This window comes from Callionymus lyra, chromosome 2 (genome assembly GCF_982586985.1).
Source record: "Callionymus lyra chromosome 2, fCalLyr1.hap1.1, whole genome shotgun sequence".
NCBI classification, from domain to species: Eukaryota; Metazoa; Chordata; class Actinopteri; order Syngnathiformes; family Callionymidae; genus Callionymus; species Callionymus lyra.
Genome location: NC_141819.1, coordinates 38,428,440 through 38,440,662, shown reverse-complemented (window position 1 = coordinate 38,440,662; position 12,223 = coordinate 38,428,440). Strand labels below are relative to the sequence as shown.

The following is a 12,223-nucleotide window of genomic DNA, read 5'->3' as shown; positions in this document are numbered from 1 at the left end:
ACGACGGAGGTATTGATGTGTATGGCTTGACGGGAGAAACGCTGCTTCCTTGGTTCAGTCATTGTGACTTCAAACAGAACTCTCAGTCTTGGACAGCTTCATATGTAGTTCAGTTACACCATCGGTGTGTCACGACCTCATCTTGGCTCGCGCACACACTCACACACACACTCACACACACACTCACACACACACACACACACACACACACTGATTCTTCACTCCCACACTTTGACACACACAAATTCAAACGACAGTGTTTCTGTTTTTTTTGGTCCTGTTGGGATTTTCCAATCATCTCGTCATGGTCGATCCACCAGTTTAAGACCATAATAACCTTTCAAACCAGTGTGGTTTACCGTATTCATCAGCACAAGTCTTTTTTATAAGAAAGCCACTACAAAACTCCAAAGTGCTTTTTGTTTAAAGTCTCTGTTTCTGTTCCGTTGACGAGATTCACACGACAAGTAGCTTCAGTCAAATTCAGCTCCAGCACTGATGAGCCAAAACTCTTTCTTTCATATCCCGCTCCGTTTGTGAGGAGCCGCTTTGGAGAACATCCAGAGTACGAGTCTATCGGCGAACAAGGCCTCCGATGCTAGGACATGATAGCAACACCGTCGGCGCTGATCAGCTGCCCCGTGGTGGGCTCGTAGGTCCCGGCCAGGTAGAACAGGTGGTTAGCCGTGTTCCCCGTCTTGTGTTCCTGGATCAGCTGGTCGTACTCGGCCCTGCTGAGCACCTGGCAGCGGTGAGAGATGGTCTGAACATCGTTCTCGTCCTCGTGGCTGGACTGGTACAAGGCATTCTGGGAGGAGGAGAAAAGATGTGTTAAAGCTCTATATTGAGGGAGCAGTTTAGGTCTTAAAACATTTTACAGCCTGGTTTAGAAAAACAACTTATATCACTAATGTTTTCCCTGTTGTTCAATGTTTTTCCAACATTCCTCTTTGGATTTTTGTATTTTCTGGACTAAAAGGCGCAGTTAAAATGCTTAATATTTCTCCCATAAAGACAATATTCCTATACTCAGGTGATCCTAAAGTATTTTAATCAAAAATCTGTCACAATTTTGAAGTACGACTTTGGTTACCTATGCACCACAATGCTCTGTGGTAATACACCACATTGGTCCATAGTATTACCCTGTAGGGGCTCCGTAGTATAAGATTAGATTACTCCAGTAGTGTCCATAGTATTACTCCGCAAGGCTCCAAAGTATTACTCCACTAAGTATTACTCCACTAAGTATTACTCCGTGAGGGTCTGTAGTTTACTCCCCTAGGACCTGTAGTATTACTCCGTGAGGATCCAAAGTATTATTCTGTGAGGCTCTGTAGTATTACTCTACTAGGACCTGTAGTATTACTCCACTAGGATCTGTAGTATTACTTCACTAGGACCTGAAGTATTACTCTGTGAGGCTCCAAAATATTACTCTGTGAGGCTCTGTATTATTAATTGCCTAGAATCCGTAGTATAACTCCACTAGGACCTGTAGTATTACTTCAATAGGACCTGCAGTATTACTCCACTAGGACCTGTAGAATTACTAGTATTACTCCACATTATAAACATCTAAAGATTTGATCTATGTCGGTTGTGCCACTTTACTCCAGGATAGTTTAAAAATGTACCAAAGGTGAGATAATATTCGTTATATCTTCCAGTAACTTTATTTTTCTAAATCTTCATAGAGCGTTTCTGAATCTCGTAAATATATATTTTGAGGGATGTTCTGAGTAAGAGATCAACACAATGTTTAAGATCCAAGTCGACAATATCAGTCAATCTAAGTGTTCATTTGTTAAAAGAAATACCACAAAGATGGAGCAACGATGAAAGAACATTTCTATAATACAGAACTGGAATATCTCCCCCCAAGAACATCTCCGAGAAAGCGTTGAGTTCATAGAACCTTCCTCCGCTGTTGAACTGATGTCTAAGATGGAATCTTATTAAACACTATGATGTTTCTAAAGGTAAAACGACTCTGAAACTTCAGGTCCAGTGCTAAGTTGCTTCTGGAGCCGACTCTCCCACAACGTTTTCCAGCTGCAAAATGAGAAGAATCCACAGCAGAGATTCTGTTTTATCCACCTAGAGAGTCTTTAGCGTCTCCCTATAATATTAAATGTAATCAGGCGGGTGGTTCTAGGAAGTCCGGTGAGAGAAGGGAATACAAAAAGATAATATGGTAATATATTTCAATGAATATTTCACGCTCGGTTACTCCGACCATTCCCCTATTAGATATTCCACTTGTACTCCGTGGCCTTTACCTTGCCATCGCGGTGCCGCTTCCCCAGGCGAGTCTCCTCTGGGTGGTAGAACCACTTGACCCTGACCACCATGCTGGAGCTCCAAGACTCCCACAGGCTCTCCACTCTGCCCACGTAGGGCAGCTGAGGCCGGCCCGGTGACAGGAACACAGCGCAGTCTCCGACACGCACCGTCTCCTTGCCCCGGACGATGGCCTTGTAGAAAAGCTTGCGGGCTTTGCCCTTCAGACCCCTCCTCTGGTGGAGCGACAGAAAGAAAAGAAGCACACAAATAGTTTATTTCTGCAGCACTGGACTCATTTTCTCAAAATAAATCTCTCACGATGAGATAAGTCAATGAACGAGCCAAGACAAACTCGGGGGATCAAGTGCATATTTAGATGATCACACATGGCTTATTGGAGAACAGAATCACAACACCTCTGCTATTTCTGCCTCATGTGGTTTTTCTTTTTAGGTTTTAAATCCTTTTCTCTCTGCATGTTTCAGGATCAAAGGTTTGTTTGACAACATATATAAATAAATGTAAGCTATTTACACACATAAATACACACTAGATCCATATCACACTTGACTTAGCAGAGATTTGAATGGGTCAGTGGACCGCCAAAGAGTTCCTGGAGTTGAGGTTGCTTTGGTATTTTCCTTCACGTCAATCAAACAAAATAAGGCAAACGGAGACATGGGTCCATCTGGCCAACGCTCTTTTTTTCAACATATCCTAAAAATAAGGTATTTCTGGGAACTACAGTATTTATCAGACCATAAGGCACACCAGAGTTATAAGGTACATTATGTTGTACTGTGTGACTGATAGGTTTGACTTAAACCGCAGTGCAGCTCTGCATTATTACTCCAGGAATTATGAAGCCTGTGGCAGAGCCTCATGGACTCATGGTGAGTTGTCGTGGTTGTTCTAAAAAAATATGGTAAGTCCAGGACTTTACTGCCAAAGAGTGGCCATATCTTTATCTCTCACTCAAACTCCATCATTGACGTTGTTGATTCTCACCTGGGTCGGGTTGCCAGACCACCTCCAGAGTTGACGTCCAGGCAGGAGTGGCGCAATGCTGGCCAGAGGCTCTGGTGAAGACATCCTCTGTCTCTTAGCTGCTGCGTCTTTGTTGGAGGTTTTGGGCTGCTGGTTGTCAGACGCACTCTGACCCTCGTGGTTGCTGCTGTTCCCTCCGTCTTTCCTCTTCGGCGTCTTTTCCGCCGCGCCGCTGTTAGCAGATACGCTTCCTTTCGCTTTGTAATCCGTCTGGTCGTCCGGCCTCTGAGCCTTGCCCTTGGACCCTGACGGGGTCATGTTGGACTTTGCCACGTAGGCGTGAGCTTTGGTGGACGTGGAAGAGTTGGAGGTGGGGCCGCGGGGGTCGGAGCTCATGGTCTTCCTGTGTTTGTCCTGCTGAAGAAGCGCCCGACGCAGCATCACCGACGACGACTCTTCGTCGGAGGAGTACGAGGAGTCCGAAGAACAGATGGAGGAGGAAGAGATGGAGCCCGAGGATGACGAGGATGACGAGGATGAGGAAAAGCAGACGGACAGACGGGAGAGGAACCGACCACCACTGTGGGATGAGTCGCTTCTCCTCTGCCCTGCGTCCTGACCTGCCTCCTCGTCCTCCTCGTCCAGCTCGGAGTAGGAGCTGGGAGCGTCACTCTGGTAGTCAGCGCTGTAGTCTCCTTTGGTTTCTGCCAGAGGCTTCTTCGGCGAAGGTGCTTTGGCCTTTGATACGCCTACAGTGGCATCTCTCTGCCCTCCTGCACTTTTAGGAGACTTCACAAGCATATTGGGATGAATGTTTCGCAGCGGTGCTCCTGAGGAAGTCACGGTCCGACCTACTCTCATTCCACTCCCGAGCCGAAGCAGCGCTTTTCCGTTCTTAGTTTTAGGAGAAGTTACTCCTTCGTGGTCGAGCTTCACCAACAAGTGCTTCCTGTCCCGGTCACTAAGTGGCTTCCTGCTCCCAGCCGGTATGATCATGGGAGCCGTCGGGGGACCGCCCATTGGAGCGATGGTGTTTGCTGGTCTAACGCTTCCTGAACCAGCTCCAAATGTAGAGTAGCCATTAGCGATACTACTGAAAGAATCCACTAGGAACGGGGAGCCAAATATTCCTTTCAGGGGTGTGGGGGGCGCGACAGATTGAGAGGTCGGCCGATGAAAGATCCCAGCTTGTCGCTCTCTAATCCTTTTCTGGGTTTTCCGGGACGTGCCTTTAAAAAGGAAGAAGTCCACCGGGGGGCACTTCCTGGGTGCAGACCAGCTCAGCAAGGACGTGCTGCTTCTGCTCCCGGAGTCAGGTCCAGATGTTCTTGAGCTGGCACTTTTAGACACAGAGTGGACTTTCTTGGGCCGGCCAACTGTAAAAAAAAAAGAAAAGGATAATCAACAACAAGCGACTTGCTCAAGGGCTGACTGAGATTGATTGCATAACTTAAGAGCTTAGGTGAAATCTAAAACCTCCATTTCCTTCATTTTCACCTACTCAGGTGAGTCTAGGCATATTCATTACTCAAACTTCATCAAACCTGGAGGAACTCAGGCCTGCAGCCGGTTCTGACAACTATCATGTGTGTTGCTAGATGACACAAACTTCAGCGATGACAGTTGATAAGACGTGAGTAATGGTGCCATTGAGAGCATGCTCTTCTGACTCTCAGGCATGCAGTAATTGGATGACTGTTAGCCGCACAAATAACTGAGCATCAGGACCAACTGACGTGTTGAGTTTAGCTGAGAGGGTGACGTGTCTTTGCTTGTGTGTGCTTGGTCCAGCATCTATGATATTTAAACTCTCATGGTGCAGATGTGGAGCGAAGGATAATCCGGCACAAAACTGCCATGTATGGAACTATATCAGTGCCTTCGGAATATTAAATGTCGAATATATATATTTAATATAGATTAATAAAGTTTATAGATCTATCTATGTGGAATGTTAGAATGAAACACATCAAATTTTGAAACTTTTTAATTAAAAGGTTGAATTATTTGTGTTTTTTATATTTGAATTTTAAAAATATATATAAATATAATATTTCTAATGATTCATCCATTTCAAAAAATTGTGTGTTAAAAGGTTGTATTTTTTAAAATAATTAAATGTAAAAATGTTCTTTTTTTTTACACAGAGTTTGATAGTTGAAGTATTTTATTAATTAATTAAATAGTTTTTCGGTCTTAGTCTTTTAAATTCAATATAAATAATGAAATAGTGACGCAAGACAAAAGCAAAAGACTGCCTTCAAACTAGATAACGTTACGACGTCGAAGGAATTAGATCGGTGTGGTAAGATGGCAGTATTTTATCAACATTTTTAAACTGAATTTAAAAGGCAATATATTAAAGAAATGAATTTAGAACAGTTATTTTTCAATATTGGAATCAGAAAGTCAAACTCTATGTGATAAAATATGAATTAATTTAGAAAATAAGCGATTCTCGAAACTCAATTTTAAAGTATAAAAACTTTAAACAAATTAAACCTTTCAAGATAACAATTAATTGAATTCCTTTATTATATTATTCAAAAATCTAATATAATTCATGAAAAAAAACAATTTAATAAAAAAAAGTGAAAAAAAAAATATTTGAAAAATTATAATTTGACAATATTCTGATGACAATGAAATACTTTCATAGTCATGACACGTCCAAAAAATATCTGTTAATATAAAGGGAGGTGGAATAATGATCCTAGACTGACTTGACTGAAAAGTACGTCAAATAAAACCAGAGATACAGTTTTTATAAGTTTTTCTCACCTGGTCTCTTTTCCTGTGGCCTTCCTGCCGAATCGTCATTGGCTGAATTCTCAATGGGCGTGTCTTTCTTCTCCTGTGTTGAGCTTCGGCGGCAGACTCGACCCGGCGACATGAGTAGTGCTGGAGACGGTTCTGCACCTGTGACGGGTACGATTCAACAGTTAGTATTCTGATCCTACTTACATCCTGAATATGAGTGACACGTACAGCAGATCTGGTATCCAGGAGGCAAAAGTCGGACGTTCGGGAGAGAGATCCGTCCTCTGTCCCCGTCGTCGAACTCCACCATCACACTCCCCTCCTTCTCCTCACCTGGACCTCCTTTTCCATCATTACAAAGAAAGCGAGTTAGATTTAGGTCAACATTGCTACCAGCAGTTTTTAGTCGACTTAGATGTCACTCACCTCTGTGGACGTATCCCGGGTAAAGACAACGGGAGCGTTCACTCCAGTAGGCGCAGACTCTTGTCCCTGCAGTCAGGATAGCCTCAGTCTGAGGACGCACGTCCAGCACCTGAAAGAATCCACAGATCGTTGTTTACTCTGTGCTTCAAGTCACCCCAGGAATAAAGTGTTAGAGTAGAAATACTCACAGCTTCCTGCAGGAGTTGCTCCAGTGAGTAAATCCTGGGACGATTTCCGCGTTCCCCCTCTATTACCACGCTGAATCTGAACGTGAGAGCATGAAGTTACGATGTGGTCGGATACAGAAACGTGTCGTGACTTCATTACACAAATACAGAATGACAAGATATCTCACTCAAGTGTTTCCCACAGAAATGGAAATTAGGACAGGGCGAGTCGCAGGAATTAGTGGCAACACTTGGTAGCTTCACTTTCTAGTGCTGTCGTCTGACTCATTGGATCTTGTGGCAAAATATTTTCCTTAAAAATGTATTATTATACACCTCTATAGTAAACAAGGTCAAATCTAGTTTTGATCAGTGACCAACATCTTGTACATGGCAATAGACTCATCTCATTTCTTCAATGTATGGGATGTATGACATTTTTTGTTTACTACACAATGCTGTAGAGTATTATACTAAAGTATTCTGGTAAGTTTTACCTTTGGTAGTGAAAAATCTGCATATTTAGATACTTTCGTAAATGTCATTTATATGTATCTTCATTGAGCAGTTTTTGAATTGATGCATGAAGGTTGTCGCACAAATGAAGGTGTAACAAAAACAATGATTGTGTAGAACAAGTTATGTTTCGGTTGAAAAGGTGATTTTGCTCCGGGGCATTGATGGTTTCTTGGCTGCCACTGTTGTTACTGTTGGCTTCGTTTTGACGGGACATTCCTTTGGGTTTTCACTTCCAGCCCAGAAAAACATATCACCCTCTATCTCTTTCTGTGATCTTAAAATGATAAAAATTCAACCGATCCGTGTACGTTTGTGACGCTCTGATAATTATTTGGGTTCTCATTACAGTCTTACATGTCGGGCAGTTCCAGAGTCTGAACACAGGCGGCGTACAACAGCTCGTCCTCTTTCGAGATCAGGATCTTCAGTCCGTCCACCAGCATCTCTTTACTGAGGACGCAGTTAGGCAGTGCTGGAGGAGAGGAAGGTGATACGTTTAGGAATGTGGGTGATCAATCATTGAAGGGGTGACTGTCTGTTGAGTGTCATACCAGGTATTTTAGAAGGCATGTTGGGAGGAAGGTGGATCAACTTATTGTCCTCCTCGTCCTCGTCTTCCTCTCCCTCGGAGAAGCTGCTTTCCTCGTCCATGCGGAAGTCGTCGTCAGCCGCAAAGCTCTGTAGGAGTCGGCTGACTGCCTGACCTTTGACCTGGACAGGAAATATGACCTCGGTGAATGGGTTGCAGGAAAAAAAACGACGATGCGTTAACCCGGTTAAGGATTAATAAGTGACAAGTGTTAAACCAGTGGTGAAAGGAAGTCAAATAGCTTGTTTGGAATCTAAATAAAGTTTTCCGCCTTCCTAGCTAGTTTCAAAAAAGGTCAGAGGTTGAAGACGGAAATCAAACTGTAGAAAACCCCCGCCCACGCAGGCTTGTGTGCAGACAACTGCAGACCGGTTTCAGCTAGTCTCCTGCCAAGGATGATGGACGAGTGATGACGGAAAGTCAACTTGCGTAGCAGGTTTCTGCATGTGTTGATGCTGTCCAAAGAAAATTATCTGTGCACATCAGTGTTGGGGCTTATTGTTTCCACATTAGAAAACAGTATATTTCAATGTCAGTTGCCTCATGACTGCGGGGCATGAACTATTATTTGCCTTAAGCAACCTCTACATATAAAGCCTCTAAAAAAACAGAAGACCCTAAACAGAGACACGAATTCTCTGGAACGTATCAAACAGTATCCACCTCTAACAACTGTGTTTTCTGACTGATAAAGCAAGCTCACTTACTTACCGAGTATAAGGTGCATTCAATGCGACGCTACTTTGTTGTATACTACGGACCCGCTGGGATTAATAATATAGAGCCTTGCAGTGCAACTATGTAGTTTAACACATTAATATAATTGTTGCGATTTCTGAGAAAATAAAGGATTTTAAGTGTACCTTATCATCCAAAACATACGGTAGCATTTTTCTTAATTTTTATCAAATTTAGTTTTCAGCTTTTTCCCTTTGACGCCATGTTTACAGCCCCAAAAGATTCAAACACCCCAAAAGGTTTCCAGAGAGAACCCTCATTATGTTTTCAACTGCATCATCAGCAAACATTTATCCTATCTATCATTATTCAACACATAACTATCAGTGTTACCTTTCCAAGAGCACAGTTTCCAGCTGAGCTCTTCCTCGTGGCCTCCCTGCTGATCCATTTCGTCCCTGACGCCGCTCCGGTGCTACCACGGACCTCACCGAAACTGTAACCGGCGGACGACGGCGCCCACAAGGGCAGAGCTGCTCTTTTAGCCACTGGGTGTTCCAGACATTTGGTGGCGAGTCTTTTCTGATCTGTGATCAGGCTGCTGGTCGTACCAGCAGAGTGTAAAACTGCTGCAACAGACACTGGAAAAAAAGACACACAGCAACATCAGTATCATAATTGACAGTTTTTCTCTGAATTTCCACTGAAGTAGTAATCTGTTAAGATGTGTATTTTCATCAACTCATGGAAACACCGGGTGCTACATACAGCATACACTGTTGAACTCACCTGATGTTCTGGGTCGTTTGCTTCTGCCTCTGTGAGAAGTCTGAGGCCTGCACGCTTGTGTTGAGAAAGTGTGTGGGGGGGCCTCTGAAGAAGAGCTGGTCTTGTTATCACTCGAACCATCCATGCTCTCATTGCCGCAGTCCTCCTCGTCTCCAACTTCATGATCTGCTCAGAAGAGTAAGAAGATTGTTGATACCAGAAGCAAAACCCTTTGACTCTTAATAACATGAATGAGATTTGACCAACAAACACAATGGTCCATGGTCTCTTTGTTTCAACAATTTTTCTTTTTTTTTGGCACATGGTACTACATATTTAATTATAATGTATTAAGCTGCAGTCAGGGAAAGGAAAAGCTTTCTTTGTTGTCATTGTTCAAACATTTGATTTATTTGAACAGCAGAAAAACAACAACAGAACTTCGTGGGAGGCAATAATTACCGCACCCACCCTACTTATGGTGCCAACAAAACAGTGATCTCCCATGATGCCTTTCTACAAACTGCTTTATTTAGTGACGGTTGTTTGGTTGCTAACATACCGTAGAAAATATTTGTCTATTGCTATGTCAAAAGGGATCAACAACTGAGTTTGGCTGGCTGGGCGGCAAAGCATTATGAGAGTTTTTACTAGGGTGGTTGAGGGGGGTTGGCAGCTCATATTGTGGTTCAGTAAATATTGTTAAATAAAGTCATTGCAACTACTTTGGGTATTTCGCTTACAGTTTGGTTCAAAATGGAATCCACTGTTGGTGTTAGATTGATGTAGTTTGGACTCGTGATTTTCATTGACAGCTGAAAATCGGGGTAGTGTCGCGTGTCGACGTATCTTTGACACACTTGTCACTGACATGACATCTTCGTCAACACTCCGTCACCGAGATAAAGATCCTAGTGTGTATTTTTAATCCTTCAACCTGCAGATGTCGGCCATGTCTTGACCTACGAGGTTGGAAAGAAGAGCTGCTGGCCTCCTCGATCAGACACTTTGAGGAGGCTCCAGAGGTAGAGGGGAGGGAAGAACATGGGTGTGACATTCTGAGGAGGGTCTCCAGTTACTGTACATGCTGGAGGGATGCAGTGACCGCCGTTAAGTGTTTTAACAGCTTGTTAGATGAGCCTAGAGGTGCGAGGCGGTGCTGATGACGGGCGGGCGAATTGCTCGCTCATCGACACTCACACTTGTACTTCCAGTGAGCAGATGTCCAGTGAGAGAAGTTGAATCATCGGAGCTGCCAAATGCTCTGATAAGAACCCCCCCTGACCTATTGAGCACAGACTGGGCCGGAGCAGGAGCACCTTTAGGTAGGAAGCCAATGGAATGCTGACTCTATAGCGGGTGTTCCTCCATGCCATACTTGGGGTAACCTGATCAGTGGAAGTGATACCTCTTGAGCTGAGCCATTAGGTAAAGCTCCATTTTGTGTTTGCACTAATGCCTGTACCCGAGTCTTGTATCATCATAACTGTCTCAAAAAGATCATTGGTCGCCTCCACTAAATGGATGCAGAGATGAGCTGCTTTCCAGGGACTCCAGAATGTCCACCTTCCTGGAATTTTTACTACAAAACAATACTGTACTACAAAGCCTGGAGCCTCACCGAGTAATACTATGGAGCCTTTCAGAGTAAAAATACAAGCCTCTCAGAATCATACTAAGGATCCTCCTGGAGTAATACTATGTAGGCTCTCAGAATAATACTACACAGCCTCACAAAGTGATGATAAGGAGCCTATTGGAGTAATTATACGAAGCCTAACAGAGTTAAACTACAGAGCCTTGGGAGTAATATTGTAAACCCTTGATGGTGATATCAGTAAAGAGCCTTGCGGAGGGATACTACAGATTTTGATTCGGGAAAATACGGTACTAGAGACCAGTCAAGACACTTTTAAATTATTTAGTTCAGGTTTAAATTAATGGATAAAGATACTGACCATGCTCGGAACTTTCACTCCTCTCCTCCTTGACTTCTTGACTCTCAGAGCTCTGGCTGTTGTGAGTTCTATTAGGGTCAACCTTTGGCTTGCGGCCTCTTTTTCTCTTCATGGTTTGACCTTCCGTCCATACCGACTGTTGGCCTGCCGAAAACAGATTCAAAAAGTTTGTCCTTGAGTCTAGAAACAAGAGTACCGTGAGACGATCATTGAATCTACGCCCCACCTTCGTCTCTTCCATGGTTCTTCAGAGGCTCTTCTGATTCTTGGTTCTCCCCGCGCTCAGCTGCAACCTTGGCCAGCCTGGAACTCAAAGAACTGGGTCGACCTCTGTGCTTACAGCGGGCCTTCATCTGCAGAGAAGAGGTTCAGACGCCTTTAACTCAGGCGAACACAAAAGAAGGAGCAGGAGTCGGAGCACTCACCTGAGAAGCATTAAGAGCATGGGTGGAGTGTTTCTTTCTGTTTTTCTCTTCCAGCAGGTCATGCCTACAAATCATAAAAAACATAACAAAGATGTGAGAAGATCCGCTATTGTCTCTCAAGATCTGATCACAGAGTCCACGGCATCACAATTTCTGCTCCGCCGTGTCTCTCCGGGGTACGCTTCTTTGTTTCACTCGCTGCCTTGTCTCTGAACTTTGATGAGGTAAGAGACGTCCTTTATGCTGCCTGACAGAAATATTTGGTGGAATATGAAACTCTGCTGAATCACCACATGAAAGGGAGGAATTATCAGGTGTGAAGGAGAGCGGTGGGAGGAGAGGCAGGGTGGAGGATGGGGAAGGAGACGGAGGGAGAAATGAAGCAGTCTCGAGGGAGTCTGTCCGCTGACCGGAGCTTCGGGGCTCGATCGATAAACACTAACCTCTATTGAATGCTACTCCTCCCTTCCTCACTCTCACTCTCTCCTTCATTGTATGCATACACTCGACCCTCCTCACTCTCTCTCTCGCACACTCACACACTCACACACTCACACACACACACAGTTAGCAGCTGGTGTCTCGGGCAGGTGAATCTCATATTCCCTCAGAGGGACGTCTTGCTGCACACCGAGAGAGGAACCGAGAGTAGACTTTAAA

At 44.0% G+C, this 12,223-nt stretch overlaps 1 protein-coding gene across 2 annotated transcripts in view; it reads right to left on the bottom strand.

Moving 5' to 3' along the window:
• Positions 1-259: 259 nt before the first annotated feature.
• The window catches only part of bahcc1b (BAH domain and coiled-coil containing 1b), a 49,922-nt gene continuing 37,958 nt past the window's right edge, over positions 260-12,223 (bottom strand). For both annotated transcript variants that reach the window (XM_087785052.1, XM_087785051.1), the window contains 14 exons: positions 11,564-11,627; positions 11,365-11,491; positions 11,139-11,282; positions 9,202-9,366; positions 8,806-9,053; positions 7,697-7,856; positions 7,500-7,617; positions 6,648-6,723; positions 6,460-6,568; positions 6,262-6,375; positions 6,055-6,192; positions 3,295-4,649; positions 2,283-2,519; positions 260-808 (listed from right to left, as the gene is read on the bottom strand). In XM_087785052.1, the coding sequence (XP_087641178.1) occupies positions 599-808; positions 2,283-2,519; positions 3,295-4,649; positions 6,055-6,192; positions 6,262-6,375; positions 6,460-6,568; positions 6,648-6,723; positions 7,500-7,617; positions 7,697-7,856; positions 8,806-9,053; positions 9,202-9,366; positions 11,139-11,282; positions 11,365-11,491; positions 11,564-11,627 (3,265 nt within the window). In that variant the 3' untranslated portion in view covers positions 260-598. The remainder of the gene's footprint in view (positions 809-2,282; positions 2,520-3,294; positions 4,650-6,054; positions 6,193-6,261; positions 6,376-6,459; positions 6,569-6,647; positions 6,724-7,499; positions 7,618-7,696; positions 7,857-8,805; positions 9,054-9,201; positions 9,367-11,138; positions 11,283-11,364; positions 11,492-11,563; positions 11,628-12,223) is intronic.